At 38.0% G+C, this 21,405-nt stretch overlaps 1 protein-coding gene and 1 long non-coding RNA gene across 2 annotated transcripts; one reads left to right on the forward strand and one right to left on the reverse strand.

The window, feature by feature from the left end:
* Positions 1-274: 274 nt before the first annotated feature.
* LOC131312755 (coatomer subunit epsilon-1) lies at positions 275-9,578 on the reverse strand. The gene is made up of 7 exons (XM_058340714.1): positions 9,417-9,578; positions 8,997-9,086; positions 8,021-8,172; positions 4,367-4,502; positions 4,135-4,290; positions 2,617-2,696; positions 275-699 (listed from the first exon to the last, which is right to left on the reverse strand). Exons 1-7 carry the CDS (start codon positions 9,576-9,578, stop codon positions 606-608), a joined length of 870 nt encoding a protein of 289 aa, XP_058196697.1. The 3' UTR covers positions 275-605.
* A 9,869-nt stretch (positions 9,579-19,447) lies between these two features.
* Positions 19,448-21,051, forward strand: LOC131312792 (uncharacterized). The gene is made up of 3 exons (XR_009195984.1): positions 19,448-19,840; positions 19,922-20,621; positions 20,705-21,051. It is a non-coding gene; the product is annotated as an uncharacterized LOC131312792 (long non-coding RNA).
* The last annotated feature ends 354 nt before the right edge of the window (positions 21,052-21,405 follow it).

The following is a 21,405-nucleotide window of genomic DNA, read 5'->3' on the forward strand; positions in this document are numbered from 1 at the left end:
TCGCTCGCTTCAATTTTCCTTTTGGTTTTCCCATTTTGAATGTCATTAGGGCTTGTGGCAGGAAAAAAGCCTTATTCCTTTCGTCTAGTTTGCGACGTAAGCTCTTTGGGTTTTGGATGGCATACGAAGATCTTTATTCTGTTGAGTGTTTTGGGGAACAAGTCCTTGTAATTGAAGCTCCAAATAGTATATCGCACCAAATTCCTTGAAATAATGAACTGGATATGCAAAAAAAATTAACATTCTGAAGAAATGCAAAACTTACACAGCTTGCTGAATACCGTAAAAGCAACTGACTAGGTGATATCATTCAAGGTACATACATATATAATCACCAGAAACTGAAGAAAACTTTACTTTGAATGGAACTTTAGAAGTGACTCCAACAAACATTGTTCTATATATCTTCACAATCAAGAAGCTCAGGAGAGAAAAGGGACAAAAAATACACTTCTAGTATCTGAAAAGGCTCTGACAGCAAATTCTCATCACAGATTCTTTTCCAATAAGAAGTAGTTAAGACAACATCCACAAAACATATCTGAAAAGGCCTGAGATTTGACAAAAACCAGTTGCCTAGTGGATATCAGTTCCCCCAACATTCATCAAGCAATTGTTTGAACTGCTCTGTCAAAACTTTCTTCAGCAGATGATGAGCGTTTGACAAGCATGTGGTCCGGATGTGACAGTTTCAGCTGGCTGCAAAACAAGGTTACATAATATAATCATTTCCAGAAACAAAAAGAACTCACTTTTAGCAACCCCTGGAACGACTTGGTTACGGACGATGTATGAGTGGTGCCATGAATTACACAAGCTATTGGAAATCCATAACGCGTAGGACCATAATAACTGCTGAATAGAAATCTTCCTCACACGCATGGGTAGTACATCCATTGTACCTCCGGCTAAAATAAGAGACAAAAGCTAGCAAAACCACCTCCAGCAGAATTAGCAATTCCCACTTTTAAATGGAACTGCTACAAGGATAAAACACAACCTTTGTAGAATCTCCATTCACGAAATGCTTTATCATCTGTTGACAATTTGCACTAAGTTTTGATCTTGGATGTGAAAGGGAGGCAAAGGTAAAGAAAAGCGGGAAGTCATTTTCCTATGTGTAATCACTGACTATAGTGGTTAAAATCTCGTGGCACACAATACGAATGCTGTGCATCGATTCAATTTGACGCCTACTTGACTTAAATCTAGCGGCTGAATATCATATATTACAAATCTTTATGAATATACCGTCGTATGTGTGCCAAACTGTCTATCTTACCAGACAAATGTACACCACATTGTGTGGGACCCATGGGTCCCACACTCATGATCAGAGCCATTCAATTTTTTTTAAAACACTATTTTAAGGGTCCCTGGAAAAAATCAACTCATTCGGATATCGGGGGCTTGATCAATTCATTCAATTTTTGTCCCTATGAATTCTGGGATGAAAATAGATCAAGCTCTTAGCGACATCCGAATGAGCTGATTTTTCACACATGTTTTAAACAAATTGAACAGCTCTAATCATTTGTGGGACCCCGAGATGGGTCCCACGCAATGTGGTGTACACCAAATGGTGTACCCTTAGTGTTTTTGCAGCAAATAATTGAGGCCTGCTACATGAATCCGTTTTCTCAGGTGAGCTCTATGAAGAACCAACCACATTAACTTCGTTGGCAGTCATCAATTCAGCCATGTTAACTTCATTCGAAGTCATTGATTCAATAGGTGGTAATTTAACATCAGGTTCTACATTCAGTGACTTGAAGATGAGCAAAACATGCAAAAACACCATAAAATTCAAGCAGTCATGATTTTCACAGCTATTACCGGTAAGAGGATAAGGGATAGCTAATACCAGTAAGAGGATAAGGGACATTAATAATTGATTCGGTAACCTCACTAGGCACTCTGCATGGAGTGGACTTGAACCTGTGAGCTTTCTAGGTAGATTCGTAGGAATCTTTTCAAGTGCTATATGCGGTTAGCATTGCCTACGTATTATTGGTCTCACTAGTATCACAGGATAACAAAATTGGGAAAAATGTCCCAAGATAACATCTCAATAACGTCCCCATGTTCTTCTAACATGCTCAAATTGAGAAAATAGTCAGTAACCTTGGAAGTTCGTAGCCTAAGAATGAGCCATTGACGATAAAATTGACTTCTATAAGAAAGTGGCACATACTGGGTAATCAATATTTTCCTCATTTGAGTCTGTAAGGTAAAAACATCATCTTCGCCTAAATAATACTTGATCTTCCACAAAAGACCAAGGCAAAGAAGCACAATTCACATCATGTCTCACTTCCGGCAGCTATAATCTCACATAGCCATAAGTGAGGTCCATAAGCTATGGGAACAAATAGCAACAAACAGAAGGGGCAGGTCAAAACATAGAAGGGGCTGATTAACCACAGGAATGTGGTGGTTATAGGTAGTTTGGTGATTTGCAAGCCCATGAGGCCACTTTCATCTAATACGAGAAAAGGCGATGCAGTGGTAATCCAATAGAACAACCACACTTAGAGCAAGTAGAGTTCAGAAAGATCGTTTCAAACAATCTCAAATGCAACTCGTGCAAACTAATGATATATGCAGATAACTTACTTCAAGTAGCGTGAAGATGATTTCCCAAGGTGAAGGCTGCACACAACCAGATTAGCCAGTGTCTCTGGATCCTTTGCATCCTGCGTCAATTAACAAAATAACTAACCACTAGATGTAAAGATGTGCAAGTCTCTCCAATGCAATGTCAAGAATTCGGTGACAAAAGTGGATTCTAAATGGCAACTTGCAGCAATTGTAGACAACCAATATCAAACAAATAAGTTGATCACTTGGGAGAAAAAGTGTAAGAATTTCTGTCCTTGGATGAACTTTTTGGCTGGGATTAAGGTATATGACTAATTCTCGTCAATCTAATCACTACCTGAGATGTGCATAAGAAAAAAAACAAACACTAGCCGAGAAATACGCTACTTTATTCTGTTAAAGAGAAGAGAAGGTGATTTTATTTTATTTTTGGTCAATCAGATCATTTCCATCATGTATGAATTACAAAGTACAAACCACGGGACACTACATCAATTGTGAGAGTCCACAAGATAACCAAGCCCAACAACTCAACCAATACAAGAAATAAGCACATCATAGGGAAGAAACAAAGAAAGAAAGGATGTGAGAAAGTGAGGAAGATGATTCAAGCCTTGTTAAGTATACCCATGTATGTGTCTATCAATCTCAATCAACCATCTACTTCTGAGATCCCTTGCCAAATATTTTTCAATAGAAAACTTCAGCATCCTCCCATGAATTAGCGAATGAGACATAATTGTTTTGTACAGGGGGGAAAAAAAGCAGCAGGTCAATCTAATACATTTCACAAGAAAATGATTCAGCTCCTAGCCAAAGATCATAGTTATCAAACGAGCAATGAAAAAGATTTTGGAGCATCCTCAGGATTAGGTATCATAAAGATTTGGCTGGAGAGGGCAAAATTAGCTTGTTTGGTGTTGTTTTCCTTTTCTGTTTTTGTTTTCCAGAAATCACATAACACTTGGAGCGCTTACTGATAAGTGATAACAACCCCCTTTTTTAAGAATCACAAAATGATCCTTCAGTTCAAACATCTAAAACATTCTCCGCATGAAATTGAGAAACACGAGTGTTTTAAATTTCATAGTTTCCGTATGAGAAAACACCAAAAAAGAAGAAGATTTGTTTGATGATTATGACACACTCACTTCAAATAACATATAGGCATTTACATGTACTCTTCAATCCCCATACTGCGCCAATGCCCACAAGATTATCAAGGTTAAGCGTATGAGATACGTTTACCTCCGGCACCCAAATTGGGCACTTGGACCATCTTGTTTCTATGATGTTTCGTGAAGCAGCATCTCTAATTGGATAAAAAGAAATTTATCAGGCCTCTCACAATGATGGGAGGATATTTTAATCCCTTATCCCTACTACATCCATGTATCCTAAGTTTTTGGGTTAGGGGGGTCCACTCACACCCACCCACACGGCTGATATATTTGCCTGATTGCATTTAACATAGCGCCGAGGTAAGAGCATTAAGGACCTCAAAAGGCAAATGAGGGGAGTACTTAAACTTGCCTTGTTCAGTGCTTCTAGTAATAGTGACTCAGCTTCGTCAAAATTCCCCATATGCATGCAGCACACAGCTTTTCCGTTAAGGATCAAACTTGTCATCTGATACTTCTCAGAGAAATCTTGGAAGATAAGATATGCTTCTTGTATCTTGGAGCCACCCTAATTTCCAGAACAATATATGAGTACAGAAGTAGGAAATCCGTCAGGTGACGGGAGAAACCATGAATAAACGTACCACTGCCAAGTTTAGCCATGCACTTGCAAGTTGAGTTAGTGTATGGTCCTCATCAATCTGTTGCATGACCCTCAACTGTTTCTCTGCATAATCTGATCTGTGCATCTTAAGGAATATTTGAACGTTCAATGCATGCCTTCAAAAGAAAAGGGATGTATCAAGCACGAGAAACTGATAAAGTAAATAATCACGTTAAGTAATGTTTGCATAATTGCATCACGTTTCGAGTTATAGGTGGAACTCATCAGATATCACCCGCCATATGCACTTCAAAAGAGGAATCTTAACTCCGCAATGCCAAAGCATCTGTATCCTATAGAGGGCTAAGCAGATATGTAATGTCTCAAACAAACTTTAGATTGAGATATTATTATGTTTTGCTAATGAAGGGCAGTAACTGACGTAAAATTTTCTTTCTTAAGAAGTCCTCCAAGAATCTACAATCTGGTGTAGAAGCTTAGTTCTGCGATGCCACAATATACACTGAAAGTGCTAGGTTGGATGTTGTGATTAGTACTTAAAAGAATAATTTCAGAACACTAAAAGTGTTTTCTCAACTAAGTTAAGTCGAATCTACCAAGATTCAATTCAAATAAAATTCAAGACTCATTTGTCAATTCTTTGATCTCAAGATTCTCAACTACTGGTCACTTGGCACGTTTTGTTGCTGCATAAAAAAAGAGGGACTGGATTACTAATCCATGGAACCCTTTTATCCCACAATTGCTTCCCTTTTTTTTGATAAGTAATCCCACAATTGCTTCCACTACTTAACTAGTTACTGTGGGACGGTGGGAGAGTGGGAAAAATTTAAAAATCTACAGATAAAAATACAACGTACAAAAACAGAGATTTTACAATAGCGGCAGAGTTCTATAGGGTCCCAACCAAACATGGGAGAGGATAGCATACACTATCCACAGAAAATAATTTATCCTATGTAATCCACAAATCTCTCGCCTATCCCAAGGATAGTCCCTTTTCTTTCCACTTTTTGCCAATGAGGGTGTCTGGGATTTTTCCTAACGTACATGTCGCCCCCCCTCCCCCACATGTCTGGTAATTGTTAGACCCAGCTATGGGGTAGCTGTTACACGGTCTTGGGTAGAACACAATCCCAAAAGCTAGCTCTTGAAGTAAGTGTGCCCTCACGCTTATATACTTCATATTATTTTGGTGCCTAGGGGTCGTAGGTGATGTGGGACTTTGTTTCACACCCTCCCTCACCACAACGTGCTCACTTAGCAGCACCGGTTGCATGCCGGCCAGGGATACACACCCTACCCATCTCTGGCACCTAACTTTTATACCAGGTTACACAGTCTTGGGCAAAACTTAACCCAAAAAGCTAGTTGTTCAAGTGAGGGTTACCTCACGCTTATATACTTCATATTATTTTCGTACCCAGGCTATGTGGGACTTCGCTTCATGGTAGCCACCTCAAGAGGTAGTGCAAATTGCAGCTTACTAATTGTCCACCCTAAGCCCAAGTCTGGCTGTTCGTGCTTAAATAAATATGCGATTAGATCCAAGTGTAGTTACAAACCTAGAAGTAGTATCGTTCAATCAGGGTGACAAATCGACGTCGGAACTTCACTCCTGCACTCCTAAGTCGAAATCTCCTAAGAAGCTTGCTCCCATTGAGAAAAGAGCGCTCACAACTAGGGTAGAACCTTTTGAGTATATGAAACTCAAAAGAGACAAACAACAAAAAGCCACCAAGCAAGAGAATATATAATGCAAAGATAAGATACCAAAAACATTAGCACAAATTTTCTCAGGTACTTAATGCAATGAAAACATGCATACTAGGACCATAAAGATAATGACAGTATTACATTATTATCTGCACAAGCTCCCCGCGATAAGTTCTTTTATGACCTCACACTTCCGGTCCTGTACCCGCACCTGCTTCGTCCAACTAAGGTAACAACCACGTGCCAATCTCTAATCAAAATAATGCCTAGCAGTGGCACAACTGATACTCAAATTCACTATAAGATCCACATTGCAAAGAACACCAATATCATCTCATCCAACAAGGCTCGAAGTTAAATATACTCATTGCTCGAGGTAAAGAGATGAAAACCAAGATTCTCACAATTGTTTTGGAGACAATTTTTTTTGAAAGGCAAAATTTCTTATTAATCTTTTTAATTGTTACAACGATTAAAAGGAGCAAGAAAATGATGGCATCATATCCCAAAGCTAAGTTAAGAACAATCCTGTGCCCATCCGAGACTCAAACCCAAGGTTAGCAAGAAGCCAACCATGGAAACACCCATTGGGACAAGACCACACCTAATGGGCCAAGCCCAAGACACCCAAAGGGACGAGCCTGCACACCTAATGGGCCAAGCCCAAAAACAAAACACTTAAAAAAACCAAAAGAAAACCCTAGCCACACTACCCACCAACCACCGCAGCTTGGCTGGATCAGACCACCAACATCACTGCCACCGCAGAAACAACATCCACCACCACCAGAGCACCACATGCATCACCTTGTTCCACCCAATCCATGCGATGAAATACTGACAACTAGATCCAAATCAGAGAGAGACCTCATCATCATCATCCTATTGACCAAGTATCTGAACAACATAAGGCTTGTAGAGTATCTTGAGCTCTATATTGTGATACTAACAGTGCAAAATTCGTAGTGCAAATGAAACATCATACTCTTGGAAGTTAATACAAACTCAGGATATACATATTTGAAAACTAATACTCCCTTCATCTCTTCATGTCAGTCCTCTATTCCAAATTATTTTGGAATGTCCCAAAATATTAGTCCACTGAAAAAGTAAAGAAGAAGTGCCTAAATTTCCAAATCTACTAATTTCTGAAAGAATTTGGGGGGGGGGGGGGGGGGGGGGGGGGGGGGGAGGGGGGGGGGGCAGGGTTGTTGGGGGTGCAATGTTGGAAATTAAATCCTACTTTTTAAGGGGACATGCACTAAGAGTACTTGGAATTCCCAAAAGGGACGACGGGACCAACTTTAAGGGATGGAGGCAGAGATTGTATCATCCATTTATGTAGGTCTATTAATCTATGACTGATCCAAACACTCTATATTGAAGATATATGATGTCATCACCCTGTTGACCGTGTATTTGAACAACACAATGTACTATTAAAAGTGTCTATAGTTCTTTTATTCTTTACTAATGATACCCAAAAGGGACGACGGGACCAACTTCAAGGGATGGAGGCAGAGATTGTATCATCCATTTATGTAGTTCTATTAATCTATGACTGATCCAAACACTCTATATTGAAGATATATGATGTCATCATCCTGTTGACCGTGTGTTTGAACAACACAATGTAATATTAAAAGTGTCTATAGTTCTTTTATTCTTTACTAATGATAACTACGGTTGACGCATACTTCAAACCTGCAGAGCTGCACTACGCATGATACACATTTGCAAAACAAATAACTGACTCACCCATTTTGTTATTCCATGTTAATGTGCAAACAATTCAACAACTAGAAAAGGAAAATGTTACCCCAGCAAAAGGAGGATTAAGGGGGCACTACCACGTAGGGCCGTAGCACCAAACAATTACACATTGCAAACAAGGAGTGATTTTTTGGATGAAATATGCTTAAGAACTTCAGTAATAGAGAAGTAACATAATACTCACAAGTCCATAGTTCCTCCAACATTGGTGTGTTTCAAAGCTTCATTATAGTCTTGTTCATGAAGGAAAATGATCCCAGCAATAAGCCGTAAGATCGGATTGTTTCCAATGGCTGGATCTCCCAACCACTCATGGAGACTTGAAATCGTAGTTTCCTGCAGGATTCCAGAGCACCGCTATTATTGAGCGGAAAGTTAATGACACAAGTAGCCTCCATATCATTGCTGACAATTTAATAAAACCATCCCAAATTCATGTTTCACAGCATTTTTATTCAAACAATTGGAGAAACTCAAGCATGTATCCGTAGAGTTGTAACAATTATCCAAAGTCCCATATCTAGGCTATAAGCGCGTCAGCCAAAAATCAAAGTCACGTGTGATCAGTTACTACTAGATAAAAACAAAAATCACCCTCTAAACCAAATACTGCATGAGAAAAATCTAGCTGGATTTTCAGTCTTCTAATTGCCAAACAGTAATTTCCCCCCACCAATTTCAATATACAAACATTTTCTTTAGAGGGAGACCGAGAGACAAAATAACGGTACCGTTGCTTCCAGAATCAATTTTACAGTACATATTTCCAAAGATTTTTTCGGTTAAACTAGTTGGGCAACTTATTCTCCACGGATTTGAAAAAGAAGACATTTAAAGGACGTTCTGAAATGTTTTTAAGATTCTCGAGAGCTATTTCGTATAGGATTGAATAAGATATCGAAAGGAGTAAAGGACGAGTGTCTTTGTTTCGAAAAATAGTACCTTGCAGATATTAACATAACTACTTTAAAAAAATGAGAACACAACAAGGGCCATAACAGCAAACTCAAGGAATTTTACACGCAAAAAGCAATAAACGAACTGAATCAAATCTTACTTACGCAATGCACACCTATATAACTGACTTCAAATCAACAGGTAGCAATGAATCAAAGCAGATCTAGTGAAACACCAACCAAATGATAGCATCGCGTAACTACCTTATTAGTGGGACTTGACAGGTACATTGCTAGCAACTTCACCGCTTGGAGAGGCGTCGCGGCCGACGAATCGATCTCGTTGATAACAAGCTGCAACAAAAATCATGAGTCCGAATCGAATCAAAGAATCACAAAGATTGAACGAAAATCGAACGCACTCGTGTAGATCACGGGGAAAATTGGGGCGACAGCACAACAACATAAGAGATCGCTCTTATAGTCTAATTATACTAACGGTTTGTAAGATAATTGCCAAATATACAACCTAGCAATTCAAAACCATCAAAAAACCATGCAAACATTTTAATTTGATAACGAAATCAGAACGGTGGTCGCCGCGAATAAGAGGATTCGGGAGTGCCAAAGTTGGAATACGGTATCCTGGATAGGGGTTGGGATAGTGGATCCGTTGTGTAGTACCTGGTAGCTGCCGAGGGCAATGTAGGATCTGTAGACGAGGCAGTCCCGTTCGACAGCGTCGTCGGGGGAGAGGTTAGGGACGTCGCTGTTGTTGATGGCGGCTTGGTAGGCGCCCAGGTAGAAGTTGTTCCGCAGGCCGAACAGCAAGTCTGGTGCCGCCATGATTTGATTTTCCTGCCTTGGATCTGGAAGGGTTTAGAGAGAGAGAAAAGCGAGGCACAAAGAGGAGAGAGAGAGAGAGAGAGAGAGAGAGAGAAAATGTGTATGGTTTTGTGCTACGAAATGGAGGTTACGGAAGAGGAACTTTGGGGGTAAAAAAATGTCAACGTGCAAACCCGACCCGAACCGTGAAAAACCACGGGTGGGTTTGATTGGAAGGTGGAACCTAAGTCAAATAATCCGTGTGCATGAAAACGTTTTTGAAACATATTTCAACCTACTGAAATTGGTGAGAGCGAAGATTGAGAGCAGATGCACAATACAAAAATTGAGAGCGGGAGACATTTTGAAGGATTATGAACCTGGGTTTTTAGACCCATAGGGGTGTTGGCCTTTTAAGTGGACTTTGTCCAATGGATGTCCTTATTAGCTTCATGCCAATTTTAGGTTTGCGTCTCGGATTGAGTAAATGATTGCTTTTTGAGAATGATATTTACTCCTATTAGAGCATCCACGGTGGTATAATCAAAAATCAAAAGGTTGCTAAGCTTAGCAACATTTGCTCAAAAAAGAGCTCACATTGGAATAACCAAACTTAGCAACTCATCAAATTTTGGCCCTTGGATAATCTAAATTAGTAATATTTTACAAATAATCAAATTTAGTTGTCCTCATATTTCCTTAATCAAGCACATCATCATTATACAAAAATCTTCTATCTCTTTCATTTTCACACATGTACTTTTAGAAACAGTTCTTATTTTTTTCAGAAATTGTTTTTTTTATTAAAACTCTTTTTTTATTAAAACTTTTTTTTTCAAAAACTGTTCTTTTGAAAAAATAATTTTTTTTCAAAAACTTTTTTTTAAAACAAAAACTGTTTTTTAAATCAAAGTTTTCAAAAAACCTATTTTCTTTTTTTTTGAATAATCTGTTTTTATTAGTTTGAAAATTATTTTTAAAAAAATTATTTTCCATATTATAATTTTTAGATTTTTATAAGTTGAAAAGGTGATGTAGCAAGTTTTTATTATTCAATTTTGATTGTACCATTGTGGACCTTTACATTACTAACCTTAACAATCCTTTAAATGGAACTTTTGATTATCCACTTTTGATTATTCCACTGTGGATGCTCTTTGTCTTGTATCAATTTTAAGATTATTGAAATTTTTTTACCGTTAAAAAAAAAGGAAGATGGAACACAATTTCCAAAGGCGCACAAAATTCATGCCCCGTTCAATTGTGTGGCAATGTTAGAAAAATCAAGGTTTCTTCTTCTTTTTTTTATAATAATTTTCACCCCCCTTTTTTTTTGGTAAATGTACTCCTATTTTTGTCATTTGGTAAAAAATTTATGTGTAATTCTTCACTAAAAGGCAAAAAATAGAATGCATTTTTTTTTATAAAAAAAAGTGTGAAAATCATTTCCACCTAAAGGCAAAAAATAGAGAGCTTGTTCATTTTGATATTTGGATTTTAAGTAATGAGTGGAGTAAAATAGAGAGAGGAATTGGAGTAATAATTGAGAAAAAAATTATTAGGAACCGTACGCAAAGAGAGAATCTAAAATCTCAAATATCAAAACGAAGAAGCTCCTCATGTTGGACTTGGGAGGTCTTGCATCTAATGTAGGCACACATCCGCAGGCAGGGAGGAGTCGCAGGACTAATTCAAGAGTAATGGGACCAGGTTATCAAATTATGGGACCATAGTAAAATATCAAAATATGGGGTTTGCGATTGCCCGCACCCCCGAGACCGCCCCTGTTAGTACGCCGTACGTGAGCCCTTTCCCATGATAGCGAGCAGTAAAATTTGCCACCTTACCATTACGGGTCGTTTGGATGCAGTAAAAGAAGGGGGGGAAAATAATACCCCTCCTCCAAGACCTGGGGCCCATCTCTTGCCCTCGTTTGGGAACTCAGTCGCAGGGGGTTTTTGGTTATCCTCTTCCTTCGGTAAGGTTGTTTGTATTACTTTTTGGCGAATAAGGTTGTTTGTTGTTTTGAGCATGCAAATTGAAGTTTCTTAACTTTCTTCTCCGCTTATGTCTTGACATTAAACTTGAGCGTGTTGCTTAAGCACATATCCTGGTGTACAATTGGAGGCTATGTTTTTATATCGTTATTGCGCATTATTTCTTGCATTCTGTATTTTTTTTGAGGGGATATGTTGTTGTGTTTGAGGTTTTTCTTCATTTTCTTATTGTTGTCCTTGAAGGCTTTTATTTGCTTAGTTGTCTCCTTAAATTTGACCCATTTTGAACTGACTTGTGTAAATGAGGGGAAGGAGTTACTCCCCTTGACCACAAGGGACTATGGTAGAAGAGGAAGGAGCCCCTAGCCCAAGGGGTCGCTATATATGGTAGTCGTGGGAGCAATCTTCCAACTAGTTTAAGATATATGCATGAAAAATAAGCATTGACTAACTTTAGGTACTCAAATTAATACCCTTTATAAAAAATACAAAAAAGAGGGGTAGTTAAAAAACTTCAAAAAAATTTACTATGATAATGTCTTTTCATTGGAGCAATAAAAGACATGAAAGTACAATATCTATCTATTCTAACTATACGACAAGAGAAATACTTATTTCCGGAACAGCCAGAAACAACTTGTTTACAGCAATAGTCCATCGCGACCGTCCAAAAGTGTTTTGGATGGTCCGGATTTTAATGAAACTTTTTTGGAAAAAAGTTTAATTCTTTCTCGAAAAAGTTTCATTAATATCTAGACTGTCCAAAATACTTTTGGACGGTCGTGATTGAGCGCTGTAAATTCTTGTTTATGACTGCTCCGGAAATAAGATTTTCTCATATGACAAACCAATGCATGAGAGAGCAGTTAAAGCCACGGCCTCCTCTTAAGAGGTAGTAATATTTCACTTTGTCTTCTTCTATTATACACTAATTTATAATTTATAGTACTTCCTTTTAGTCGGTACACAGTTGTAATGAGTAAAAACAAACATGCCCAGTTCGGTTTGAGTTTTGTGAGAGGTTTTAAAGTGTAATAAGTGGAGAGAGAGATAGAAAAAATTTATTGGAAACTATGCGCTAGAGCTGCTAAACGAACCAAACAGCTTGAGCTCAGCTCGAATTTTGGCTTGTTCAAACTTGTTTGAAAAAAATATAAGCCAAATTCAATGACGTTTTTTTTGTTTGTTTATGAATTCAAGCCAAGCTTTTAACATATGAGTGTTTGGCTCGATAGGCTCAAAGATGTCATTCCATAAATTTTACAAATTAAATATAAGGGTGGATTTAATAAATGTCCCAAAATATAAGATATGCATCGGCCTTTCAAATTGATATTTTCACCAGTTTTACAGTATCATTACATCCATATAGGAAATATCCTATGTTAGATATGAAAATCTAAGGGTTATAGGGTTTTTAATTTAATGAATGTAGTCAATAACTGAATTTTATGTTTATGAGTATTTTTTCCCTAGATTAATGATGTTAGTTCTTTATGGCCTTAAATTAGCGCCTTTCATTTTGGAACTTAATGAGTCTAGCTTGAAAGCTCGAAACTTTATGAGTTTAAGCTAATGCTTGAAAGCTTGAGATTGACTTGCATATTTCACAAGCCAAGTCAAACTTATCAAAAACACAAAAATTCAAGCTCAAGCCGATCGAACTTAAACAATTAATCTCAAAAAGTTTCGAGCTCAAGCCAAACTTGAACATATGTAATAAGAAGTCAAGCCAAACATGAGCAATACTATGCTTGGCTTATTTGGCTCGATTAGCACCTCTACCGTGCGCAAGGGTTTTAAGTACTCCAAACATCTTCAAAAAATACTCCAAACGAACAAGCTTAGTGACCTGCCTTCCAATTCCATGTTTGCTTAGTGCGTTGCCTTCCATGTTTGATTCGAATCCGAATTATTAATTTACCCCCACACCAAATGTAAATTTTTTTAAAATTGATTGGGGCTTCCCTAGACCATATTGAGTTCATAGAGTTTGGCTGTGTCTTTTTCTTTTTCCCTAAAAGAACAAATTTCATGTATAAGTCGGTTGGGATTAGAGAAAGGACAAACTTGATTGCACTTTAGAATTTTCAATTAGTTTATATATTGTTCTCCTCTTGGGATTTTCTAGAGGTTGAGGCACGCACGATGTGTGCAAGTTGAATTTTGATTAATATGCGCAATAGCTTCTTGTTTGTTGTTTGTTTAATCATATTTTGACCATATATGTAAAATTCGAGTTGCACACGTATTGCGTGTGCCTCGCCGCTAGTGTATTTATAAACAAAGTATGATATAGCTTCTTCTTTTTTGGATAAGCAAAATTATGATATTGTTATTTTAGAAGTTATTGAGATCATTTGAAAAAATACAAAAAATAGTAAAACATTGCACTTTTAAAGGCTATAAGCTAGCCCAAAAAGAATTAGGGGTGAGCATGGTCCGGATTAGTTCGGTTTTATAGTAAACCAGGAACCAAACCAATAATTAAGAATTGTGAATTTGGAGAACCAAACCAATTCATAGAATGCATAGAACCAAACCATAAAAATACAGTTCGATTTTGGTATTGAACCACGGTTTGCATGAAACTAAGATATCTATCTTCATAAACTATTTAAATTAAGTACTAAGAGTCATATTAAACCAATCATTATTATTAGTATTAAAACCAATTCTTTTCCTATGTAAGGAATATAGTAAAGAAAAGAACTATTAAGAGAGAAAACAGTGGCTAACAAAGAGTGCCTATCATTGATGGAAAAAAAAAAAAAGATGAATGCAATTTGCCAATTTATTTTTATTACGTTAAGTTTAGATAGAATAGGAATATAGTTTCAACATACAAATTTAGACTTAGAGTATTAGATTAGAAAATTAATTGACTATCGCTTAGACTAATTTTATTTGGTGTATCTAAATCGTGTATATATCGATATCGATATATGTAAATACTAGCACTTGCTAGTTAGTGGCTCAAACAATAAATCAATTCATTAATGTGTAGTGTGTGATCCTCTTTTTAGTGGCGCGAAAGAGAACTACCCGTGCTTACGGCACTCCCCCAACTAAACTTTTAAGCTAGCTACAAAGAACTATTAATTTGCTTATGGAATCCCAGTAAATACCAAGTAAAAAAGTTAAAATAACACTACTATGGATCCCCTACCACAACATTAAATCCATTTGCAGAAATGAAAGAATATATTAGAACCTAGAAATCAAAAACCTCAATGTAACTTCAATCACTAATAGTTATCAAACGCCATAAACTAACCATATAAAGAGTAAAAAAAAATTTAGTTCGGACCGCGAGGAAAAAAAAAACAGGCTATCGAAAAAAGCTACAGAGAACTCAGGCTTTGGTTGAAATACACAGTGTAAGCGGTCACCGGAGGCATAGTGTTTGCCCGTGTCTACAGCACTACCCACCCCAATTGGATTGGCTCAATTTGCTGAAAATTATATACCCATGGAGTTACTATTCTGAAGTTCAATTTCTGCCAAGACTTGCATCATTTTCTACCCATGTAGGCACGGGCAACCCGATGATAACATAAAAAGGAAGGGAGAAAAAGAAAAAGAAGGGTATGAAAACACATGGACCTGGGCGCGGACTACACTACTAAACAATCATTCAAAACAAAACGTCAAGAGGAATCAAAATAACAAAACTCGATTATGTGTAACATTTAACAACACATCCACCCACCCACACTAAAAAAATCACCCAAATTTCTTGAACACTCGGAACAGGCACAAATTCCATCTGGAACAACAGCTAGATTGAAATTTAAGCACTACTTGCACCCTGAAAAGAAACAGACACCAAAAACTCTTAAAGGAATGTTTCACACAGCTTTCAAAAAATGGTTTATTTGTTAGATCCATAACCTTTGTTTTCACGGAGCTTTTTTGGCTCAGTTTTCACACAGCTTTCTTCAACCAGCTTCACCGGAATAAATCAAAAATTTCAAAAGAATGTTTCTTGGCCTAGCTTTCGACAGGATTTGTAGACCTCGGTGGGGATTCGAAAGATGACAGGAGCGGGAGAGAGAGAGGCAGGGGGGACCCAAACAATAGGAGCTGAAATTTTTTTTTTTTGGCAAATGCTAAAGGGTGCCCTATAGCACCGGGTATGTGGGTCCAATTGGCCAACTTTCCAATTCTCTCCGTACTGGACATTGACATCACAAAGACTTCTAACATGTTTTACTCCCTTCGTCCTAGATTCTTTGTCCGGTCCGCAAAACGGAGTGTTAAAAATAATGCAAATTTTTCAAGAAAAAATTCAAACTTTTTTCACAAATTAAAAATACCCATTGATATCTAGTAAATTGTTGAAAAACTTTTGATTTTTTCTTGCAAAAATTGTATTATTTTGAACACTCCATTTTGCGGACCGGACAAATAATTTGGAATGGAGGGAGTACAAATTTACCCTTACTTTTGTAACTAATAACAAAATAACCAATAACCCAATCAGAAAAGTAATGTGCGCCATTTCCCAAGCATTTCCCCCATTTTTTTCCCCTCTTTAGACGCCATATATACACAGGCATTTCTTTTTCACCTTTTCTTCTTCTAAACTCTCTGTTTCTCCATCTCCTAAACTTGTTTTGATCGACTGGAAGGTCAGAGAGCTCTCAATTACACTTGAGGTGCTGCAAAAACTCTTGATTACCCCCTCCTACATGGGTCCTTTTCCCCTCGTTTTGTCCGTCCCCCTCCATTTCCTTTTTATTTAGAACCCTAGAAATAAAAAATTTGAAGGAGCTTAATCAATGGAAGAAGAATAGTTCGGTTGTGATTCTCTGGCGAGGGTTCCGTCGTGGCGAACAGGTTTAGGCATTTGAGGGCGAGACAGTGGCTGGTGGCTAGGGTTTGGAGTTCAGACTTGTGGATTTGATAATGGGCATCTATTTCTCCAAGACCAATCGATTTGTTGTCTGATTAGGTAATGATCTCTGCTTGATTTGCTTCCCTTTGGATACATATTTGCCTAGATGAATGGGTGTTGATCGATTTGGTGCTAGATTTGGTGCAACCTTGGTAGTATCAATTTCTTGATTCAGATTATTGTTGTGTGCGAATGTGTATGTATATACCTGTGTATATATATGTGTTTTCTCTTCTTTAAAAAAAATAGTAGATCTCTAATTTGTAGGATAATGGTGAACTGTGTGATTCAGGTATATACCTGTTGTGTTTCGATTATTGACATATTTATATCTCTAATTTGTAGGATAATGGATGGACAATTGTTTTCTTTTGATTTAAATGAGCTTCCAACAGTTGAAGATGCAACATTTGTCAAATGTGGGCAAACCAAAAATGATTCATGGAGAAATGAATTTGATCGTTTCATTGGCCAATGTTTTCTTAGTGAAGAAGAAGCATTCATTTTCTATAAAAATTATGCATTTAGGCATGGATTCTCAACTCACAGAGACCGCTCTCGTAAGAAGAATGGAGAACTTAAAAGACATGACTTTTGTTGCCAATGTGAAGGAAAAGCACCCTTGAAACTTGTCAATCCATTCAAGCAACAGCGAAATAGGTAATCAGTGAAATGTGAATGCAAAGCTCGAATCTGTATCACTTTGAAAAAATCTTCTGAAATTTTTCCTCAAGAGTGGCAGATCACCACGTGTGTTAAAGAACACAATCATGAGTTGTTAGCTACTTCAGAAGTTCGATTTCTTCCAGCTTATCGAACAGTTTCTAAGAAGGATGAAGATCGTATCTTATTGTTAATAATCAATAATCATGGAAAGACAGTATTATTTGGATGCGTACTTCTTTGAAACAAAACTACAAGTGCTTTTCAATGGTTGTTCAAGGTAATTAGTAGGACCATAATTTTTTCCTCTTGTCAAATGTAATTTACTTTGATATTCTAAATTATCTCATTGTGATTTGTAGACTTTTCTGACTTTAATGAAGAAACAACCGAAGACAATCCTGACTAATTGTAGACACCCCAATCCGGTTTCCCGATTGTTTTACTTTGTTTTTCGATTTCTTGTTTCCCCGATGATGAATCAGATCAAAAACAGTCTTGAGAGCGAAATGGTTTGAGCTTGGAGTGAGTGGAGCCCATCCTAAACCCTAAAACCCTAAGTCAAAACCCTGATCTCAGGGTTGACCGTCGCGCTATCAATTGACTCTCCCGTGTGATGATGTACCTGCCAGGTGTTGGTCAAAGTCAAAACCTTGACTGTTGACCATGGCGTGGGTTGGTGCCACCGTCGCGCGATGGAGTCACTCCCTCGCGCGATGGTCAACACCTGTCACTTTCACCTTTTTTTAGCTGGATTTTGTGATGATCAGAGGGCCATTGTCCTGAGGAACCCCGTTTTCGTCGACTAAACAGTGTTTTGCAGGTGCATGGGTTGCACCACCCTCACAATCTCTCCCATCACCTTGTTGGAACCCTTCTCCACCAAGCCTCCTTCAACCAGCCTTGTTGGCTGGTTTTTCCACCAAGTTAGCCACCCACTAACTTACTCCCTCCTCTTGTTCTATCAGTACCCCCATTGTCTTTCAAGACAAAGGTTTACAAAAAATCAAGCAAAATAAGGCATACAAACCCAAATATACTTCATATTCTCTCACTCTTGCCATCATCATACAATTATTTCACAAGCTCTACCACCTCATTCAACCCATTCTCAAAACACTCAAGCGAAGGTATAATTCCCTACTGTTTACTGTTTTGATCCCTGAGGAGGGCTGGTAATCTATACTAGTCCTGGCCCTAAAGTCAGCAGGGCTACAAGAACCGACTCATTAGCATTCCCGCGCGCGACGGACCCACTATCTCGCGCGACTGTTTCAGTCAGCACGTGACGGTCCTCGTGGGGATGGGATGCTGATCCTTTCTTGTTTTTATAGTATTATAAACTCCTGTGAAGCATGTTTAAATATTAACCCATTGTCTTGCATGCTAAAACTCATAGCTTACTTCAGATAGTTTGTTTAAATTCTCTAGGATGCCCCTGGGTGGCTTCTGAGTATGTTTCAGAGCCCAAGCATGCAAAGCAATTCCTGAAAGTCCAGTTAGGATCATCGCGCGATGATTCTCTTATTTTCAGGAACTGCCCTTGCATGGGCAACTAGGCCCTAAGCCTTTGCTTTAATACCCCTACTGTTTAGGGGTTCTGATGTAAAGTTTGGTTATTCTGTTTGTAATAATTATTTGCTTTCAGTTCTTATAAACTGCTTGGTTTGAACCTAGGTGTGCACTGGTCCTTCCAAAGCCCAGAAGGAGGTAAAATTGAACCTGTTGAAGGGACTTGACCATCGTGCGATGGTATGAGTCTGATGCGCGATGGTTGACTTGCATGCTGGCAGATCCATGCATGCAAGTTGGCTACTGCTTGTATCAGATTCATTCCAACGCACTGTTTTGATGCCCAGCCACGGTGTTGGATTTTACCTCATTTATTTTCTAGTATATCCATCCATCCATGCCATTCTTTTGATTGCATCCTGTAAATTGTTATGGTTTTAATCCCCGATTAACTGTTTCCCCGCCCTAATTGGCTAAAAATTGGTTAAATAAAAGAAGAATCGCAAATATTTTCGCAAAATGCTTAAGTAGAGACCGATCTCCGGATTGGCGAGAGGGGTGCCTTAAAACCCTTCCCCTCTCATAACTTAGCTACTGACCCAGATATGGTTATGACGGACTGGTTCTTTAACTTTTTCAAATCAAATAAAGCGCGACTGGTGCTTCGAAATACGGTTCCTTGGGTGTCGGACTTTCAAAACCCGAGTGGCGACTCTGTATTTTGCGAGCGCTTGCTTATCCGCTCATGCTCCCTCGATTTTCGGGCCCTCGCGTTCGAAAACCCAAAAGTTTCCGAAGGGCATGCTGCCCACACTAATCAAGATCCATGGATGAGTGAAGCGATTGCAAAAGAATTTCCTGGTACAAAGCATAGCTTTTGTATTTGGCACATTACAAGTAAATTTAGTGCTTGGTTCATGGCTGTTCTTTGCGACCAATATTAGACATGGTGTTCTGATTTTTATGAGTTATATCACTTAGAAACACCTCAAGAGTTTGAGGATCACTGGACCCAAGTCATTGCCAAGTATAATTTGCAGTCCAACAAGCATGTCATGGGTTTATATGAGATTAAACACTTTTGGGTGCTAGCTTACTTGCGTGATTATTTCTTCGGAGGGATGACTACTACAGGAAGGTCGGAGAGCATCAATGCTTTCATAATGCGGTTCATTAGCTCTCATACAAATTTAGAGAAATTTGTTAAACAGGTTGGTAACCCTTAAATCTTAAATTAGATCTTTTTGTATTACTCTCATGGTACTCAACTATTAGCTTCGTCAAACACATAGGTTGATCTTGGTATTGAAGATATCTAACAAAAGGAATTGCATGACACCATGTTACAAAAGTACATATGTTCTTCTTTAAGAACTATGTCACCATTGGAAGAGCAAGCCCGTGAAGTTCTTACACAAGTTTGCTTTAAAAAATTTCAAGAGGAGTTTGGAAGAGCAACTTTATATTCATTGCTACATGGTGATGGGAATGAATTTATTGTAAAATATCACAAGAACGTGGATAGCAAAAAGCACAAAGTGTTTTGGGATGGTGAGGCAGCTACATGTGGTTGCAAGCACTTTGAGTTTTGGGAAATTCTTTGTCGACACATATTAAGTGTGTTTCTTCATAAGGATTGCTACCAAATTCCATCCATGTATTTACCATCACGTTGGTGTCGTGATACATTCCAAAGTGAGGAAGGGTCTCAAATGTCAGATGAAATTTTAGCAGATAACTTGATTGATGATGTTCATTGTCCTCCAATTTCTAAAACCAAAGGCCGTCCAAAGACTTAGCGACTGAAACGCGGAAGAGAAGTTTACTCCAAAGCTAAAAAGGAGTTGTGAATTTTGTAAGAATGTTGGGTATAATATCACTACTTGTCCGGAGAAGGAAAATATTGATTGTGTCTACAATTCTCAAAAGAAGAAAAAGATGGCATCAAGTAGTGACATGGGCTTAAATCCTGTGTTCTGTATCAAGTACTAGGTGATGTGCAATACCTTTATTCCTATACTTAAAAACTCTTTGATTTTATTTTTCTAAGCAAATATTGATACTCCTTCATGCAGGTCGATGGAAAATTTTTGTGCCACACGTCTAAACTTTTGGAGTGGATGGGCATGTTTGTGTAGCTCTTTTTTGGTGGGGTTTAGTTTTTGTTCCGACATGGCATACATGACTGATCATATGTCCTAAACTTGTTTTTGTTCTTACATTTTGTATAGTCATGTTAATTTGCTCGTACAATTTGACTTTGTTGATGGGCAACAAAAATAGATCAATGCCCATATATATTTTTGTAGTTGTGGGCTGTGGAATGATTCTTGATATGGGATCATAATACCTTGTCTTTTTGTAATTATGTCATGTGAAAATGAAACGTAGCAGGAACGTGATGGTTTATGGAATTTTTGGCATTGTTCAAGTTCTCACTTAATTATGTACTTACGAGCTGATTTATTTGTGGCTTATGGTGTTTAGGCATTTCTATGCACTTTTGGTCTTGTTCAAGTTCTAAAATACAAGATATTTGGGTTCAGGTGTAGTTCATCTAATTTTTGTAAATTTGGCTTGGAAACTCTGACTTGGACTTGTCAACCACCTCAAAAAGAAAAACAGTTGTGCCATTCGTTAGCTGGACCGGCGAATACAAGTTAGACTCGCATAACTCAATAAGAACTCGTATAACTGTTTAACTTTTCGTGTCGACCCGTTAACATGAAATGACGCGAATAGAATACAACTCTTGATAATTAGCTTGTCGAGACAA

This window comes from Rhododendron vialii, chromosome 2a, assembly GCF_030253575.1.
Source record: "Rhododendron vialii isolate Sample 1 chromosome 2a, ASM3025357v1".
Lineage (NCBI taxonomy): Eukaryota > Viridiplantae > Streptophyta > Magnoliopsida > Ericales > Ericaceae > Rhododendron > Rhododendron vialii.